The sequence below is a fragment of the Hydra vulgaris genome, chromosome 05 (genome assembly GCF_038396675.1).
Source record: "Hydra vulgaris chromosome 05, alternate assembly HydraT2T_AEP".
NCBI lineage: Eukaryota > Metazoa > Cnidaria > Hydrozoa > Anthoathecata > Hydridae > Hydra > Hydra vulgaris.
The window spans coordinates 42765030-42781819 of NC_088924.1; the positions used below are offsets into that span (position 1 = coordinate 42765030).

The following is a 16790-nucleotide window of genomic DNA, read 5'->3' on the forward strand; positions in this document are numbered from 1 at the left end:
ATATATATATATATATATATATATATATATATATATATATATATATATATATATATATATATATATATATATATATATATACTGTTGGGGATCTCCCACAGGCTGATCAGAGCCCCAGCACCAAACTACAAACTCATGTCCACCTGCGCTGCCCTAAGGAGTATGATAATAAAAGTTATCCAAATTATCAATCAATAAAAATATTTTAGACAAAGCGTACTTTATAAATAGCTGCAAGCAGTGTATTTTGGTTGCAATCTCGGCAAAGAGTAGCAAAACAAAAACGAAGCGTAAAAATAAATAAGACTTTAAAAGTTCTCAACGCTAAAATTCACTTTGAAGCAATCTAAGCACATCCATATTTTTTGTAGACAAATTTTTTCTTGTGTTTCTTTAAAATTTATTTTGAAGGTTTGGAACTTTTCAACATAATTAAAAATGTCTGAAAAGAAATATTTAAGAGCTAGTCAAGAATAAAAACTAAAAGAGTAATAGGTTAACATTTCAAAATTTTGAAAATTAAACAGCTTTTTCCAATCTAAGGCTGTCAAAGTAGGTGAACCATTTAAAGGAACGATATGTTTGGAAGCGGTAAATGTAACTGATGATGCAGAACTAATTGAAAAGCATATTCCGGAAGGCAACAAAGATACAGAATGCTGAACCAAAAATCTTGTTCAGGACAGAGGCAAGGGCTGTATCAAAGAAGAGAAAAATTGTCTGAAATTACTGACATTAATGATGTCAGAGTAAATTATAGCGATATAGGATATTAGTTCTGTACGCAAAAATCGACTCAGAACTAATTAACAAAGTTACCAGTCATCTTTGCTTTTCCAAAATAATAATAGAATTGATTTATATCCAGAACCAAAGCAAAACAATAAAGATCGAAGCTAATTCTTTTGAAAAATAAAATAAAAATTCCTGTATCCATTAAAGAATCTGATGACCATAAGAAAACCATGATGAGATACCTCACAAGAAAATCGAATAAAAGCATAATAGATATAGAGCTAAAAGAACAGGCTACTAAAGTTTAAAAATGTTATTACAATAATTTAGAACGGGTAGTAGCAGCAATAAAACTTTTATCTGAAACAGGTTTGGCACTACGGCGTCATGACAAAAATAGGGACTCTCCACACATTGGAATTTTTAGGGGCCTAATGGAGCTAATTTCAGAATACAGTTCTTTCTTAAAAGAACATCTAACAAAGTGTAAAACTGGGGCGATGAAATCTACTACTTACTTATCCAAAAGTGCATATAAAGAGATAGTGCAGCTCATGAAACAAAATGTTTTAAAACGAATTGTTTAGTAGATAAACGATGTTGATACAAAATATTATACCCTTATTGTAGATTCCAAACATTGCTCATATAGATCAGCTGGTAATAGTATTAAGACTCAGCTGGTAATAGTATTAACTTTTATAACGGAAAAATGTTTGAATGATTTACAACCTTTCTACAGATCAAAAACCAGTGAGACACTATTTACAAAAGTATTTCAGTTTTTAAATAATGCAGGTCTTTGTATTAAAAACATCATCACGCAATCATACAATAACACGTCAAATATGTGTGGAAAATAAACAGGCTTACAGACACGAATAAAAAGAATGAATGCTTTAGCAGATTTTGCTCCATGCGCTGCGCATTCTTTAAATTTGATTAGAATAGAGCAGTGTGCTTTGTAATGGAAAAAACAAAATAATTCGGAACTATTTAACATATTATCTAATACAATGTGTTAAATAGTTCACATAATACCTATTTCTCTGCATCCACACACCGTAGGAAAGTTTTGAGTGAAAGAGCGTCACTGGTATTTTTACTAAAAGATTTAAGCTCCACTGGATGGCCTACTCATTATGAGTCAGTTCATACAGCTAAAGTTAGCTATCAAAAATAATATATATTTGTAGGAAGTACTGAAAAAGTAATATGTAAATTAGAGGCAAAAGGTTTTATAAAAGATTTACGAACCATGAAACAGCAGCTTTAACTGTAATAAGGGAAATAATTTTGGAGCGATTTAATAAAGTTAACAAAGTACTTCAAACTCCTGGTTTAGGTATATGTGAAGGATACGCTTTACTCCATTCACTAGAGTTATACATAAAATCTTTAAGTGAAGATTCTGAGCCGAAACTAAAAGACTTAGAGAATAAAGCAGCCGAAATGAGTCCAAAAGTTAAAAAAGTGATACTCATAAAAGACTAAGAGCAAAAATATATTCGGATGGAGAAAAAAGAAGAGACATTTTTACTGGAAGGGATAAGTTTCATTTAGAGGTATCTAATGTTTTATTTAATAAATTGGGGGCTGAACTTAAAAAAGTAGTGTTGTATATAAGGATAATTTGAAACTTTTGTTAAACCTGGGCAAAGAGATTCAGTTATTGAACTTAAATCAATGTAGTCCTTTATGCCATTATATAAAATTGATATCAGAGAAGAACTATTTAGTGAATGCAGACAATTTCAGCATTATATAGATAGGGTGTGTTTTAAACAAAATGATTGCGTCACTTCTTCCGAAATGTTGACACTAGTTTTTGAAAAAAACCTTGTTGATATATTTCCGAACCTTTATACAAACTTACCAAACAATACCTATAACGAACTGCAAATCAGAACGGTCTTTTTCAAAAATGACTTTTATAAAAAATAAATATAGATCAACAATGACGAATGAAAGGTTAGATAACCTCTCAACTCTGTCAAATATGGTAACATCGCAGTTCTGTCATATATAATATCAGGAGATCGATTTCCTATAATAAAAAAGTTTGGAAATATGTACCAATTAAGTGTAGAAGAGAACAATTTTTTAAATTTGTTTTTGTTACAATTACTTATAACTATGATAAAGTATTTATGTAAATGTTAATTTTTTAGTATTAGTAGTATTTGATTTTTAAGTCTGTTGTTCCGTTTCTTCAAAAAAACATGAGGCTATTTCAAATATTTAGAAAATTTAGCTTCTGGGTTACTATAGCCCCAAAAGTTCGATCACCCTAGGGCCCCAAAAAACCACAATCCGCCATTGAGTAATAGCGCTTATCTTCTTGTAGCGTGATATTAATATAAAAGCAAGTCAAATATAAATATCACAACATTGTATTTAAAGATTACTTTAAATAAATAATTTTGAGCCCGCGGAGTATTCTCTTTATTTGAGCCGAACAATAGAAAATGAGTTGTCAACGTTCAAATAGTTACAAAAATTCTTTCATATCTTTCACTTGCAGCAAGTTGTTTTATATATTTTACTCAAAGTTATTTTAGTATGGTTAACTAATTTGAAAACATTTTCATTTACAAAGAATAAGAGAAACAAATTAACTTTTTTGATAAAATAGAAAAAGTACAATAAAAAATGTTGTAAATGTCATCAACTGTTTTAATAAAACAAAAATATAAAAATTGAAATCCAAAAATTTAAGTAAAATTTGCTACATTTGTTTTAATAAGCTTCAAGAAAATGAAAAGCATAAAGAAATAATAGATAAAGAAATATTAGAATAAAGAAATGGTAGATAAAACAATGTTTTCTAATCAATTTTTTTATTGTTAACAAAAAAATAAAAGAATTGTTTTCTAATTAAATTTTTTATTATTAACAAAAAAATAAAAAAATAAAAAACATTTTTATTTGATTATTCTTCGAATAAAAATTAAACAAAATAACAAACAGCATAAACGAAACAAACTAAACATAAAACTGAAAAAACTGGGTGAATAAAGAAATAAGTCAGACCAAACACTAGGCAAAATCATAGCAGACTGAAACGAAAACATATGGAACTGAGCGCAACGAGCTTATAGAAAACAAAACAGTGTAACTATCAAGAACTATTTCTAAATTATAATTATTTTAACAAATCATTTTAAGTTTTTCATGATCTTATATATAAAAACATCAAAAATGTTTGTGCAAGCTTTTTATTATGTTTTAAAGAGACTTTTTACTTTTTATTATTCATTATTATCCGTTTAAGTTTAACATTTAATGAATAACAATTAAATCAAACCATTCATCTTCATGTGCTTCAATTCATTGAGTGAGGGTTTGGGCCCTAAAGTACGAGCCCTCCGATTCCAATATAGTTTCTAGATTTTCATAAGTTTGTATGAATTAGTTCACTCTGACAATTAATAACATAATAAAAAGCTCTATTTTTCCTTGACCAAAGTTAATTTTTATTTTTTTTACCGTAATTTTAAAGCTCTTGACCCAAATACCCCAAAAGCGAAAAACAACGCCTGGGCCAACAATATCACAAAAACAATTTGTATAATTCAATACAGTCATTCCTTTGTTTAAAAAAAAAAAAAAGACTGAATAAACTTTATTATTTGTGCTCACCTGTAAGTACTCTCGTCGATGTCAATTGAAAAGTAAATAAAATTTTTAATTTCGGTGCCAAAAATCCTTTAGAAAAACTCCACAAATTTCGACCCAAAATAGGCATTATTGGGGAGTACATAAGTCGTCATAACTCGGGAATCAATTATCCGAATGAAAAAAATGAACTCATTTTGAAATCGTCAATATTTTTCACATATTTTGGTAATAATTATGGCTAAAGATAGAAAAGAAATCAAAATCATGTGAAGTGTCTACTACTAGTATGTGCGCGCATGTTTTTTTACAAAAAGATGTGACTTAGCACGGAAAGCCATCTATGGGAAGTCATAGCATTTAGTAAAAAAAAGATTTTTGACAGAGTATTATCAATTTATTTTTTCATAATATTATTTTTATAAAAAACCGATTTTTTGTTTAGGAATTTGCATTTCAATCAGCGCTCTTTTTATTACTATTATTATTATTATTTTTTTGCAATAGCCTTTAAAATAACAAAGCAGTTTATTATGCAGCTATTGGTTTATTTTTAAAATGACTTTTTTAACCTTCGTTACAACAATAATGCTTTTCTTTAATAAACAACTTTGCGAACTTTACTACATTTTCATTAATGTTACATTACACGGTATTAGACACCAAGGGTAATAGGTAAAATAAATCTCTCTGCACTGCATATCTGTGTTTGAAAGAAAAAGAATTTTTTTTTTTTACCAACTCTTCATAACTTTGTATTATAATTAGGTAATATTTATATTCACTTTTGTAATACTAAAACTCTGCTCTACTAAAAAAACAACAAATGTTGTAGAATAAACTAACTTAAATTATAAAGTCAACAAGTTGTTAGCCATTGGTATAACTAAAATATAATCTCAAGCCTTAAAAAAAAAAACCAGTGACTTTTACACAAAAAAATTTAAACAATCGCATTTTGTAAGCAAAAAAATTTAATCTGAAACTCAAACTTTGTCATTTTCATTCAAATATGTTTTTTATACGAAAAACTTGTACTTTAGCGAGAGCCGTAAACTGCCTCAATAAACCACTTCAGGGCAGGTTGGACGAGAGCGAGATCTAAAGCTCACGCCTCCTACCGAGGCCTGCTGTATAACTTACATAAATTCGCCATTATTTTTTTAAATCGGCTCAATTCAATTAGTCAAAAAAATTTCCGCGGTGTCGAGGCCTTCTATAAAAATGGCCTTGGTTGTCCATAAACGTCACGCTGTAGGGGAGGGTTAGTGCTTTTGTAACAGCTTGTATTAGGCTTGTTACTAAAGAGTTACAATACTGTTACCAGGAGAGGAGGGGTAAAAAAATGGACAATTTCTGTATGCTTTTAACAACTTATCGCCTCATCCCTTCTCTAGGTTTAGGCGCATTATTATTTACATAACCAACTCTTTCTATCTCTCTTTTTAATTACATTAAAACAAATAGAAATTTGACATATCTCTGTTACATAACATAATATTTTTTTTTTAAACTCGTGAAAATAAATGCTTTCGTTAAAAAAATAAAAATCTTTTCTCACTTTTTTTTAATTATCAATTTTATTATTTAACTTCTTACTAGTCTTACGAAATAAAACTTTTTTTACTGTAATATTAAGCAAATATAGTATACTAAAATGCTTTGAAAAAATAAAGTTAACCTTAAATACAAAATATTTTGTTTATCAGTAGGAAATGGCAAGAAGTGATTAAAATCTAAAAGTAAAAATGTTAGCCAAATATTCTCTGGCTAACTTTTTAATATTTTCAATTGATTAAAAAAAAATATATAGCAAGTTAAGAAACATAATGAATGAATTTTTTTTTTTTTTTAGCGCTTATAAAATAAACTAAATTTCAAAAGATGGTAAAGAGTTTTCTCGCTTTTACAACTACAACGCCACCATTAACAAAAAAATAAAAAAAAGTTAGCTGCAATATTAACCTAACAACATAATAGAATTAAAAAAGAATTTTAATAAAACTCTTTATTGTTAAAGTAAAATTATGATTATGTATAAATTGTAAAAACAAAACAAAATACCATTTTATTTATCGTTTTTATCTTCTTATAAAATCTTTCCAATAAAAATATTTAAGCCTTTCTAATAAAAATATTTAAATCTTTCTAATAAAAATATTCAAATCTTTCTAATAAAAATACTTTCTAATAAAAATACTTAAATCATTCTAATAAAAATATTCAAATCATTCTCATAAAAATATTTGAATCTTTCTAATAAAAATATTTTAATGTATAATTTATTAGAGTAAAACCGGGTCAAACTGCGCACTTATCAATGAAAATTAATAACTTTTTGACTTTTTATTTTTCATTTTTTTCATTAGATAGGTAATAAAAAACTACATCAGATGATATAAATATATGTTAAAGAAATAATAATACAATATCGAAAATATTAACTGTAAAGAAAAATTTTTTTTGCGGTTTTAGGCGACATTCTGATAAAACCGCACACTTGAGAAAACATTGAACTTTTTAAATTTTAACTTTTCTTTATTATTTTTTTAACACAACTTATACTTAAGAAACCATACTAAAGTTTTTACATTTTTTGCAACACAAATTTTTTGTTTAAACAACATATTTCTTTGATAAACATGCTTCTTTGCACAATCGTTCCCGACACACCGAATTCTCGCATTGCAACATTTCTGTGTATAACTGTATTCTACACTTTTTACATTTTGCAACTTTTAATCGTTTGGCTGCTGGTACTTGTTCTTTATTATTGTTTTGCTGAGGTTGCTCAGCATTGTTATGCTCAGGCATTAGAGTACTTGGCATAGAAAATCTTTGCGTTAAGTTTAGCAACTTTCACAGCTTCCTTTGTTGCTTTTTCTTCATGTTTTTGTTAGAGGAACTCAAACACATTTTCTTTGGTAATACATTTTCCACCAAGTTTTGACATGTTGCACTGCTTCAATTCCTTAATATGCAATTGATTTCTGGCTTGAAAAAACTGCTTCAACTCTATCTCGATACTATTTTTGCAGCGCTCAACACATGCTTGATACCTATCAAAACTTGAAACTAGTGTTATTAAGAAGGATGGTAATCGGTGTGTAGTTAGAGTAGGTGCTGCTGCGGCTGTTGAAGATGATGAAGCTGTGTCTGAGCAAGATGGTGTAGGTGTTGCAGAGCCTGCTAATGTTGATGAAAGTGGATTAAATGTTTGTGTGATAGCTAATGTCTAATAATTTATGTTTTTTTTTTAAGTGGAAATAAGCAAGTGTACTGGAAGCCAGCGATTGTATGCAAGCGTGTAAAAGATTTACCGCTCTCGTACAGCAGTTTGAACAACGGTGGAAAATTTTGTTTACCTAAACTCTTACATTTTGAATCTTTGTTATACTTTGTAAGCATTTCTTTCCATGCATGTTTGACATGACAATAGAAACCTCTATCCAATGATTGTAGAATATGTGAAGAATGCTCTGGTAGATAAATCAAGATTGTATTGTGTTTTTTGCAAAGTAATAACGCTTCCAAAGTTATGTGAGCTGTACGTCCATCTAATACTAAAATATAAGTACCACCAATTTGCCCAGTTTTTGATATAAATACTTCTTTCAGCCATTTTATAAACGTATCTTGCTCCATCCGACCTGATTTTGAAATTGAATATTTGGTGCTAACTGGACTGCCCTTAGCTCAGTCAGGACAAAAGTTTCTTTTGGCTTTGTATATCACAAATGGTGGTGCGAAATGCCCATCAGCGTTAAAACAATTGTTTACAGTATAATGAATTTTTTCATTGTTGTCAGTAAGTTTAAATACACGTCTTGTCCCTTTTCGAACACTACGGTTGCTTTGCCTTGATCACCCAAAAAATCTTTTTCATCACAATTCCAAATATGTGACTAAGAAGTTATACCAGTCTGTTGATATTGCTTGGCGATGCATTCTAAATAACGATCATTTAATTCTGGCGTACAAGAAGCGGCTTTTTTAGATGGTAAGTTATCCGCTTCATGTTGAAATTTCTTTTGACCATCTCTTCATAAAAGCGTAAAATCAGTTTTTACCACGCTTGCCATTTTGAATAAGTGCAATTGATCTTCGCGTTTAATGTAGCCATACAAATTCTACATACAAATTCTACATACAAATTCTACATACAAATTCTACATACAAATTCTACATACAAATTCTACATACAAATTCTAGGATTTCATTTTGGGTTAAACCATAACCTCAGCCACCAAGTAATTGGAACGAATGCACCATCAATCTTTTCATTTGAGAGTACGTTGTTGTACCTGAGCCATGGAAGCCTTTGTTGTTGTTATTTTTGCAATCTTTGAGCGTTGAGACTGGAACGCCTTCTTTGAATGCAGCTTTTTTCAGTGATGTTTTATTTGCTTTCATATCAGTTCAATATCAAGTTTCATATCAATGCGGTTAGTAATATCGACTTCCTTGTACACTTTTGTTTTTTTAGTTTACTCGTTAAAGTGAGTGAGTTAAATTGAATTGAGTGAGTGATGATTATATTGAGAAATAATATAATAATTGGTTTTTAATGAGTAAGAGATGATTAAAAAATAACATTATAGTTCATTTTTAATTAAACTGGAAATAAAACTAAGTTCATAAGATAAAGATAGGCGCTTAGTCAATTGCGAAAAACTAAACTAAGTAATTAAAAGTGTGCGGTTTTAAACAAAAATCTTTATTACGTCCGCAGGAGAAATGCATTTAAAACCAAACTTATTTATATAATTGATAGATTAGTTTACATCAGAATAATATTAAATAATTAATTTCATTTCCCATTTTGGGGCCTCCTAAAGTGGCACCCGGAAACATGTGTCTCCCCTGCTCCCTAGCTAAGCCACAATCAATAACACAACTATTGAACTATTGTGCTCAATTAGTAGTAGTAGAAAAATGAATATTAATAATAACCACCTTGTTAAGGTACATTCAATAAATAGTAGCCCACCCCATTTTGACCCTCAGGAACAAGTTTTAATAAGCGGAGTGTCATAAAATATTCCCAAGGTATTGTTTTCGTAGTGAAATTTTTTTATTTTTTTATTTTGGATGACAATTTATACACGCGCCACTCTTTTAAATTTTTTACTTTTTTTGAGTTTTTAAGGGGATTTTCAAATGATCGGCGCGTCTAAAAAATTTACAAATCATTAACTCTATAATAACATAATTACAAATAATGGAAGGTTTTTTATCTATACTGATTGTGTGCATTTTTATTACTATTATTTTTGTTAACTGGTGGTATTTTAAAAACAAACAAATTCGTTATGAAATTAAAAAAACGTGGTTTTTAAACAAAATAGCGTTGAGGCCCAATTTATAACAATTAGAAATTTGTAAGATGCTTTTGATCTCATACAGTTCACTCACTTCAAGCCCTGGCTATTTAAAGGGGTTTGTACAAAATTAGCTAAGTCTTCTGGCTGACCATTAATCTCGATAACCTCCTGCAGTCATGTCGGAGAGCTTCATATAGCCGTAGTCGTAAATAGATCTGTTAAGCCGGCCAATAAACTATTTATATCATAAAACCATAAATGGTTAAAAAATAGTAAGGTAAAGATAAAACTACTTCACTTTAAAATACCTTTTCGCAAAAACAAATTGTATAAATTTCTAATTTTAAAATTGTTTATTTTTTTATATATAAGTAAAAAATCAGACATTAGGTGTTAATTAACAAATATGGAGCTGTTTCACACGCCTATATGTAGGCGATATATTTTATAACAAATATGTTTCACACGCCTATATGTAGGCGATATATTTTATAACAAATATGTTTCACACACCTATATGTAGGCGATATATTTTATAACAAAAATGTTTCACACGCCTATATGTAGGCGATATATTTTATAACAAATATGTTTCACACGCCTATATGTAGGCGATATATTTTATAACAAATATGTTTTACACGCCCATATGTAGGCGATATATTTTATAACAAATATGTTTCACACGCCTATATGTAGGCGATATATTTTATAACAAATATGTTTTACACGCCTATATGTAGGCGATATATTTTATAACAAATATGTTTCACACACCTATATGTAGGCGATATATTTTATAACAAATATGTTTCACACGCCTATATGTAGGCGATATATTTTATAACAAATATGTTTCACACGCCTATATGTAGGCGATATATTTTACAACAAATATGTTTCACACGCCTATATGTAGGCGATATATTTTATAATAAATATGTTTCACAAGAATTTCATGAAGTTGCATTTCTTTAAAATCAGGTTTTTATTCTGAGTAATAAAATACTTTAAGAGATCAATAGTATGACTACATTTCAATAGCTGACTACATTTCTCTGATTTTCGACTTTTCTGATTCTGCAATTTTTAAAGCAAAACTTAATTTCATAAGTATTGATATATTAGCCTTGTTTTTATGAATAATTTATGTCATAAGGTAACAAATTGTTTAAAAGTAATGGCTTGCAAAATGGTTCAAAAGGAGATGTAAAATACAAAGAAAATAACTCTAAACCAATTTATTTTCCAATGACAGACTTTTTTTTAAATCAGTAGAAATATAACAAAAATGAAATCGATAGAAATAGCGCTTTGTATTTCTTGTTTTAAGAAAAATATTTCCTAATAAAAAATTCAATTTTGCAGTGCTTACAGTAAAACTTTTTTAAGATAATGTAGACCGTGTAATGAGCTTGGAGAAGCCTCAGAAACTACTTCAAATAAAGAGTTCTTGTAAAAAATTATTAAAAAAAAAAAAAAAGAGTGGATTCAAGGAGCTAGTGACGTTGACTGCTTTCACGTTCTTTCGTAATTGAATGGTTCTAATAGTTTGAACTTTGATCCGATACCTAACTGCAAGCTCTGAACCTTAAAAATTTTTAAATTTAAAATTTAAAAACTTATTAATCTTATTACATATTTTCTTGAGATATTTGTCTTAAGCTAAAAATTTATATGTATATAAATATTTATTGAACATTTGCAGCGCTTAAACACTGAATTCTGAAGCATCAGAAACAAGAAAGTTGTGGCAGTAACAAATCCAGCATATTTTGGTGTTTGAGATAGCTAACATGGAACGAAATCCAAATATATGTATGTTTATACTTATGTCAAATAATTTTGCTTTTTAAAAAGCGGCAATGATTAAAGGCTTAGAACAAAAAAGCCCTAAAGTATTATCTTTGAGCGTTCATAAATGATCATATAAAATTTGTAACCCCATCAAATTAAAGGGGGGGGGGGGGGGTAAACTTTATATGGTCATAATTTATGAACGCTGAGAGAAAATACTATGAAACTTAAAATTTGTCGAATAGTATAAAATTAATAAGGAATATTAAAAAAATTATTTCACTAAATTGATTCTCTCACGTTTAAGTAAGGGAAGACGAAATTTTAGTGCTTTTTGTTCCCAGCCTCCAATCGTCGCAATATTTTGTAAAGCCTCATTATTTGACATAAGTATAAACATGCATACGTTTGAAGTTAGCGCCATATCTGTTAGCTATCTCAAACACCAAAAAATGCTGGATCCTTTACTGATCTGGGTTCAATACCTAATCTAGGCTCTTTTTTGATATGAAGCAAGCGTAAATTTCCAAGTCAAATGCTCTTCTGCGATGTTATTCGACCGTTACATCTTCTTAGAGCATATAAAATAACCACAGAAAATATGTGTATATATATTTTTGAATCACATTGATACGTTTTGATCTAGTTTTGTTTACAACAAAAGATCGAAAGTCCTTTATTCAATCTTTTAAGGAAACCATTTTGGATTTGGATTTGTTTGATCTAAGGCTCCATTAATTGTATTTTTTAAAAAATAACATCATTTGATACTAAAATGAAGTAAAAATCATAAAATTTGACGTATGACTGAGAAAGAGCTCAAAGATCAACAAAAAATTACTTTACAATAGCCATAGTCCTTATTTATCTATCGCAATCAGTGAAAGATAGGTACAACATATTTCTTAAATTATTAAGGGCAGTTTTTTTTTTGGTACAGGAACACATTAAGAAAATATCATTGAACAAATTAACTGGATTTGACGTCAGAATCTATTCACCCCAATGCTTGGAAATTGCTCTAAATTTAGTCAAAAATCATAAAAGGCGTAACTTCGAACAATCGGTGCGAATACTTCTAATAAGAAAAAATAAAAAGTAAAATTTTTTTCATACAATTATGAACTCTTCGCCACTCCTTAGCCACTCCGAATGAAAATTGGTTGGCGAATTAAATAATTATGGGATTGGCTAACAAATAGTTATAAAGTAAATAAAAAAAAACTACTGAAATGATAAAAATATGACCTTAATAGTAAATAAAGAAACAGTACTGTTATGTCAAAGAAACCTGCATTTTGCCAAAGTGAAATTTTCGTGAGATGTCATAAAAAAACTTTGGTGCTTTTGTTTGTAGTGACAGACCATAAAGTCAATAGAAGTCCAAGTTTACTTTGGTGCTTTCGTTTGTAGTGACAGACCATAAAGTCAATAGCAGTCCAAGTTTACTTTATAAAATATCAATCACGAATGTTCCTATCTTTGAACGAAAAGCGATAACATGCCACGAAAAAGGTTTATTTTATCAGTAAAAGTGCTTCATAAAAGATCAAGCGAAAAACAGATAATGAAATAGATGACTTACAAAAGTTTTCTTTGAGGTAATAAATGATTAGAAAAAAACTCTTTTGTTAAAAATTGCTATACAGCTTATATATATATATATATATATATATATATATATATATATATATATATATATATATATATATATATATATATTTTTTTTTTTTTTTTTTTTTTTTTTATGACAGCGTTTTGTATTTTAACATTCTATGTTTACGTGTTTGTATTGGTTAATATGAATTACGGTTTTGACAGAAATCAATTTTCATAAATTAAACAATTTTAATAATAAAAAGCACTATGGAGTAAATGGCTAGATTTGAATGTGTAAATGGTAATAAATAATTACATGAATGAATAAAGGTATCCAAAATGGTGAATTTGTTTTAAAACAAATTAATTTTTAAAGCAATTGTTACCTTGTTAAGTAACATCAAATCCGTTGGAATTTTTAAACAAAAGTCAGTTGTAAATCAAGGTTGTTATTCAAATTCTGTTGCGTATGTAAGTTTCGCATTTAAGACGTTTTTTTTTAACGGTTTATGGTCCTTTCTGAGGTTCTAAGCCCATCTGAAGAAATCTAGTAAAAATAAACATTTAAAACTTACTTTTAGTATAAAGGAAATTTTTAGCGAAATCCAACATATATTTATTAACTATCTACGAAATGAAAAAGATTTGCTTGACAACAAACAGCCAGAATTTAGATTGTGGATTGATATTCTTCTTCATAGTATTATTCGCGATACATGGATCCGTAACAGGTAAATAAAAGTTTTTATTAAAAAGTCTGCCGTTGCGTAATGACTCACCCGAGTGAACTCGACATAAAAAACTTCACTGACTCATTACTTATAGATTAATGTAATATTAAAGTACATGGGTGCGATTTAACTAATTTTAATTTTTTGTAATTTATTCATTTAAATATTAATTGAAAAAAAACAACAACACAAAGAACAACACTTATACTGGTGAAACGTTCCGTTTAAGTAACTGCTTACCAATCTCCATACTTGCCACTTTCTCTGAATTATTTGAACGAATCATCTACAAAAATTTATATAAATATCTAAATCAAAATTAAGTATTAAATAAAAAGCATTAAATTTTAAACTCAGCACTTAACTGAACATGCAACCTTGGGTATTGTAAATAGCATAAGTGATTCTTTCAATAAAAATTTGTTGTATAAACTTTTATAGACCTAGCCAAATTGTTTGACGCTGTTTATAATTTTATCTTACTAAAAGATGGAAACAAATGGGCTAAAAATTATAAACATTCATTGGTTTAAAATTTACCAATGTAATAAACAATAAACATCAATGCGTTATTTAATCTTTCTTAAGCCTTATAAAAAGTTGATGTAATAATATTTACTGACGAATCAAATTTATTTTATTCATTACCATAAATCGAGAACTTTTATTTTTATTTTTTTCTATGAACACTGATCTTGAAAGTCTAAACGTCTTTTTTAATTTAAACAAGTTGTATTTAAATACCGAAAAAAAACAAATCATGATTCATGCTAACATTAGCATGGAAAAATCAAAAAAGTTTTCATCAATTTCTGATTAATATAAGAAACTTTGCTGTTTTAGTTTTTTTCATGTTAATGTCATCAAAGTTTATAATTGGTGAATTTTTTTTGTGGTTTTTATTTTTATGGTTGGTGAATTTTTTTTTGCTGATTAATTAGCAAAAAAATAGTTTACCAACCATACTATTATTACTAACAATTGAAGTCATAAACATGAAAAAAGCTGAAACAACAAGTTTCTTGGAATATTGATTGATGATACTTTTCTTCAGAACCTTATATAAATGCAATAAATTCCAAAATAAATTATCGACACACTCCACAAAACTAAAACTTTCTTAAAATCTTATTTTATATTCCTAGTTATCTAACTCATACTCCTTTAACATAAAATTATCTAACATGACATGGGAAAACACACATTAATCTAAACCAATTTCTCTCTATATACATCAGAAACATTCATCATGATAGGTCTGTAACCAAGATAAATTAATTCATGCCGATCCTTAAGAGCCGTTTTTTCTAAGAATCAGGCAAATTCCTGAAACTGTGGAAGTGACCTCCTCCAAATTGCTTGAATTTTTTATATATTGATCAGAATATAGAGAAAACCTGTTAAGGAAAAAAAAAATTTTCAAAAATGTTTCGTTCACTCGGAATCTGGGCCTAAATTTTTGAGATTTTTTTAAAAATTTTTAGAAATTTAGTTTTTGCCACCTTTGAACCCATTTTTTTGGCAAGGCAAAAAGTTGCACATAGCTTTTGTAGTTAATATCAGACGTAACCCAAAAGCTCTCTCCAAAAAATATAAAAAAGTTGCGTGACACTGTGCGGTTGGCTAATTATCATAGTTCAAAAGTACAAAATCAATCAGTTTTGTCAACTTTTAATCGGAGTTAATTCTAGCGGCGAAGTGTTGCACACAATTTTTCTTTTAGGATTTGAAATTATCAAAGGTATTGAGTCTAAAAATGCAAAGAAAGTTATGTGATACCTAAGGCCTATTAATATATTAAGGCTTGAAATTGGAAAAAAATGTTTTAGTATACTTACAAAATGAACCATTACGGCAGAGGCGCTTAGTTTTGTAAAAATGTAAACATATCCAACTGTCAATACAAAAAGGTCCGAACATAATGATAAAAAAAATTCGTGTGATCTTTAGATATTAAGTTAAAAATAAAGGTACAAATTGTTAAAAATGATTAAGTACGAAGAGATATTTTTTTGGACACACAGATGAGGTTTTCGCTCACAATAAAATTTCTATCATCCAAAATTAGCATTTAGCATTACACAAAACATTGCACGTAATGTTAAGAAAAAATTTAAGCGTTTCTGACTATGATATAGCAATCATAACAATTGAAATAAATAGTAATAAAAAACAATACATGATCAGAAGTGAATTATTTAAATTTACGTCATAACCAAATAACTTGTGGTGATCGAATGGAAGAAGAATTGCTGATATCACGATTGTGGAGAAACAAGTTAGTGGGCGGTTGTTTACTTTACCATAAAAATGTCTTAACTTTATTTTAACGATCTTTAAAATTTGCATAAATAGAGTAGATATTTTATCATTGCTATTGAGAAATAGGTACTGCATAAATAGAACTTGTTTTTAGTTGAGTATGAAACAAAACAAATATTTTTATGAAAACTGTTGTTGCTTTTCAAAAGGAAATTGTGGATCATTCAAAAAACATAAAATTATAAACAAAATGTTCTACATTCATCAGCTGGGAGATGTTGATGTTAAGAAACACCTCATCAACTTAAAGGTAATTATGTATTTTAAATTTACGCAGACTGTAATATAATTTTTATAATTACATACTTTATAACTTCTCTGCAATAAGATTTTGAGACAAAGTTCTTTAAACAAAAAAAAATAGCTCTTTTAATTAATTCCTCACTCTTTTATTAAATAATCACTAAATTAATCACACTCTTGCAATATTGTATTTAAATAATAACAACAATGTATTTCAAACTTGTAAACATTTTTCGTGAAGAGTCAGATTATAAACAATGCTTTAAATGACACACTTAATAATTGTTTAAAAAATTCTTTTTAGGTCATGCGATTAAACGATAATAATATTTGGGAAGAAAATGGACTTATTGCAAATAGACTTAAAAGAAATCTTGAAAAGGATGAACAAATATGTGCTTTTCACCGGTACACGTTTGGT

At 28.4% G+C, this 16790-nt stretch overlaps 2 protein-coding genes across 2 annotated transcripts in view; one reads left to right on the forward strand and one right to left on the reverse strand.

Moving 5' to 3' along the window:
* Positions 1-7596: 7596 nt before the first annotated feature.
* On the reverse strand, positions 7597-7998 carry LOC136080393 (uncharacterized). Its single transcript, XM_065797010.1, has one exon. It carries the CDS (start codon positions 7996-7998, stop codon positions 7597-7599), a length of 402 nt encoding a protein of 133 aa, XP_065653082.1.
* A 5474-nt stretch (positions 7999-13472) lies between these two features.
* The window catches only part of LOC136080066 (uncharacterized), a 126070-nt gene continuing 122752 nt past the window's right edge, over positions 13473-16790 (forward strand). The window contains exons 1-2 of the mRNA XM_065796680.1: positions 13473-13544; positions 13655-13804. Of these exons, the coding sequence (XP_065652752.1) occupies positions 13708-13804 (97 nt within the window). The 5' untranslated portion in view covers positions 13473-13544; positions 13655-13707. The remainder of the gene's footprint in view (positions 13545-13654; positions 13805-16790) is intronic.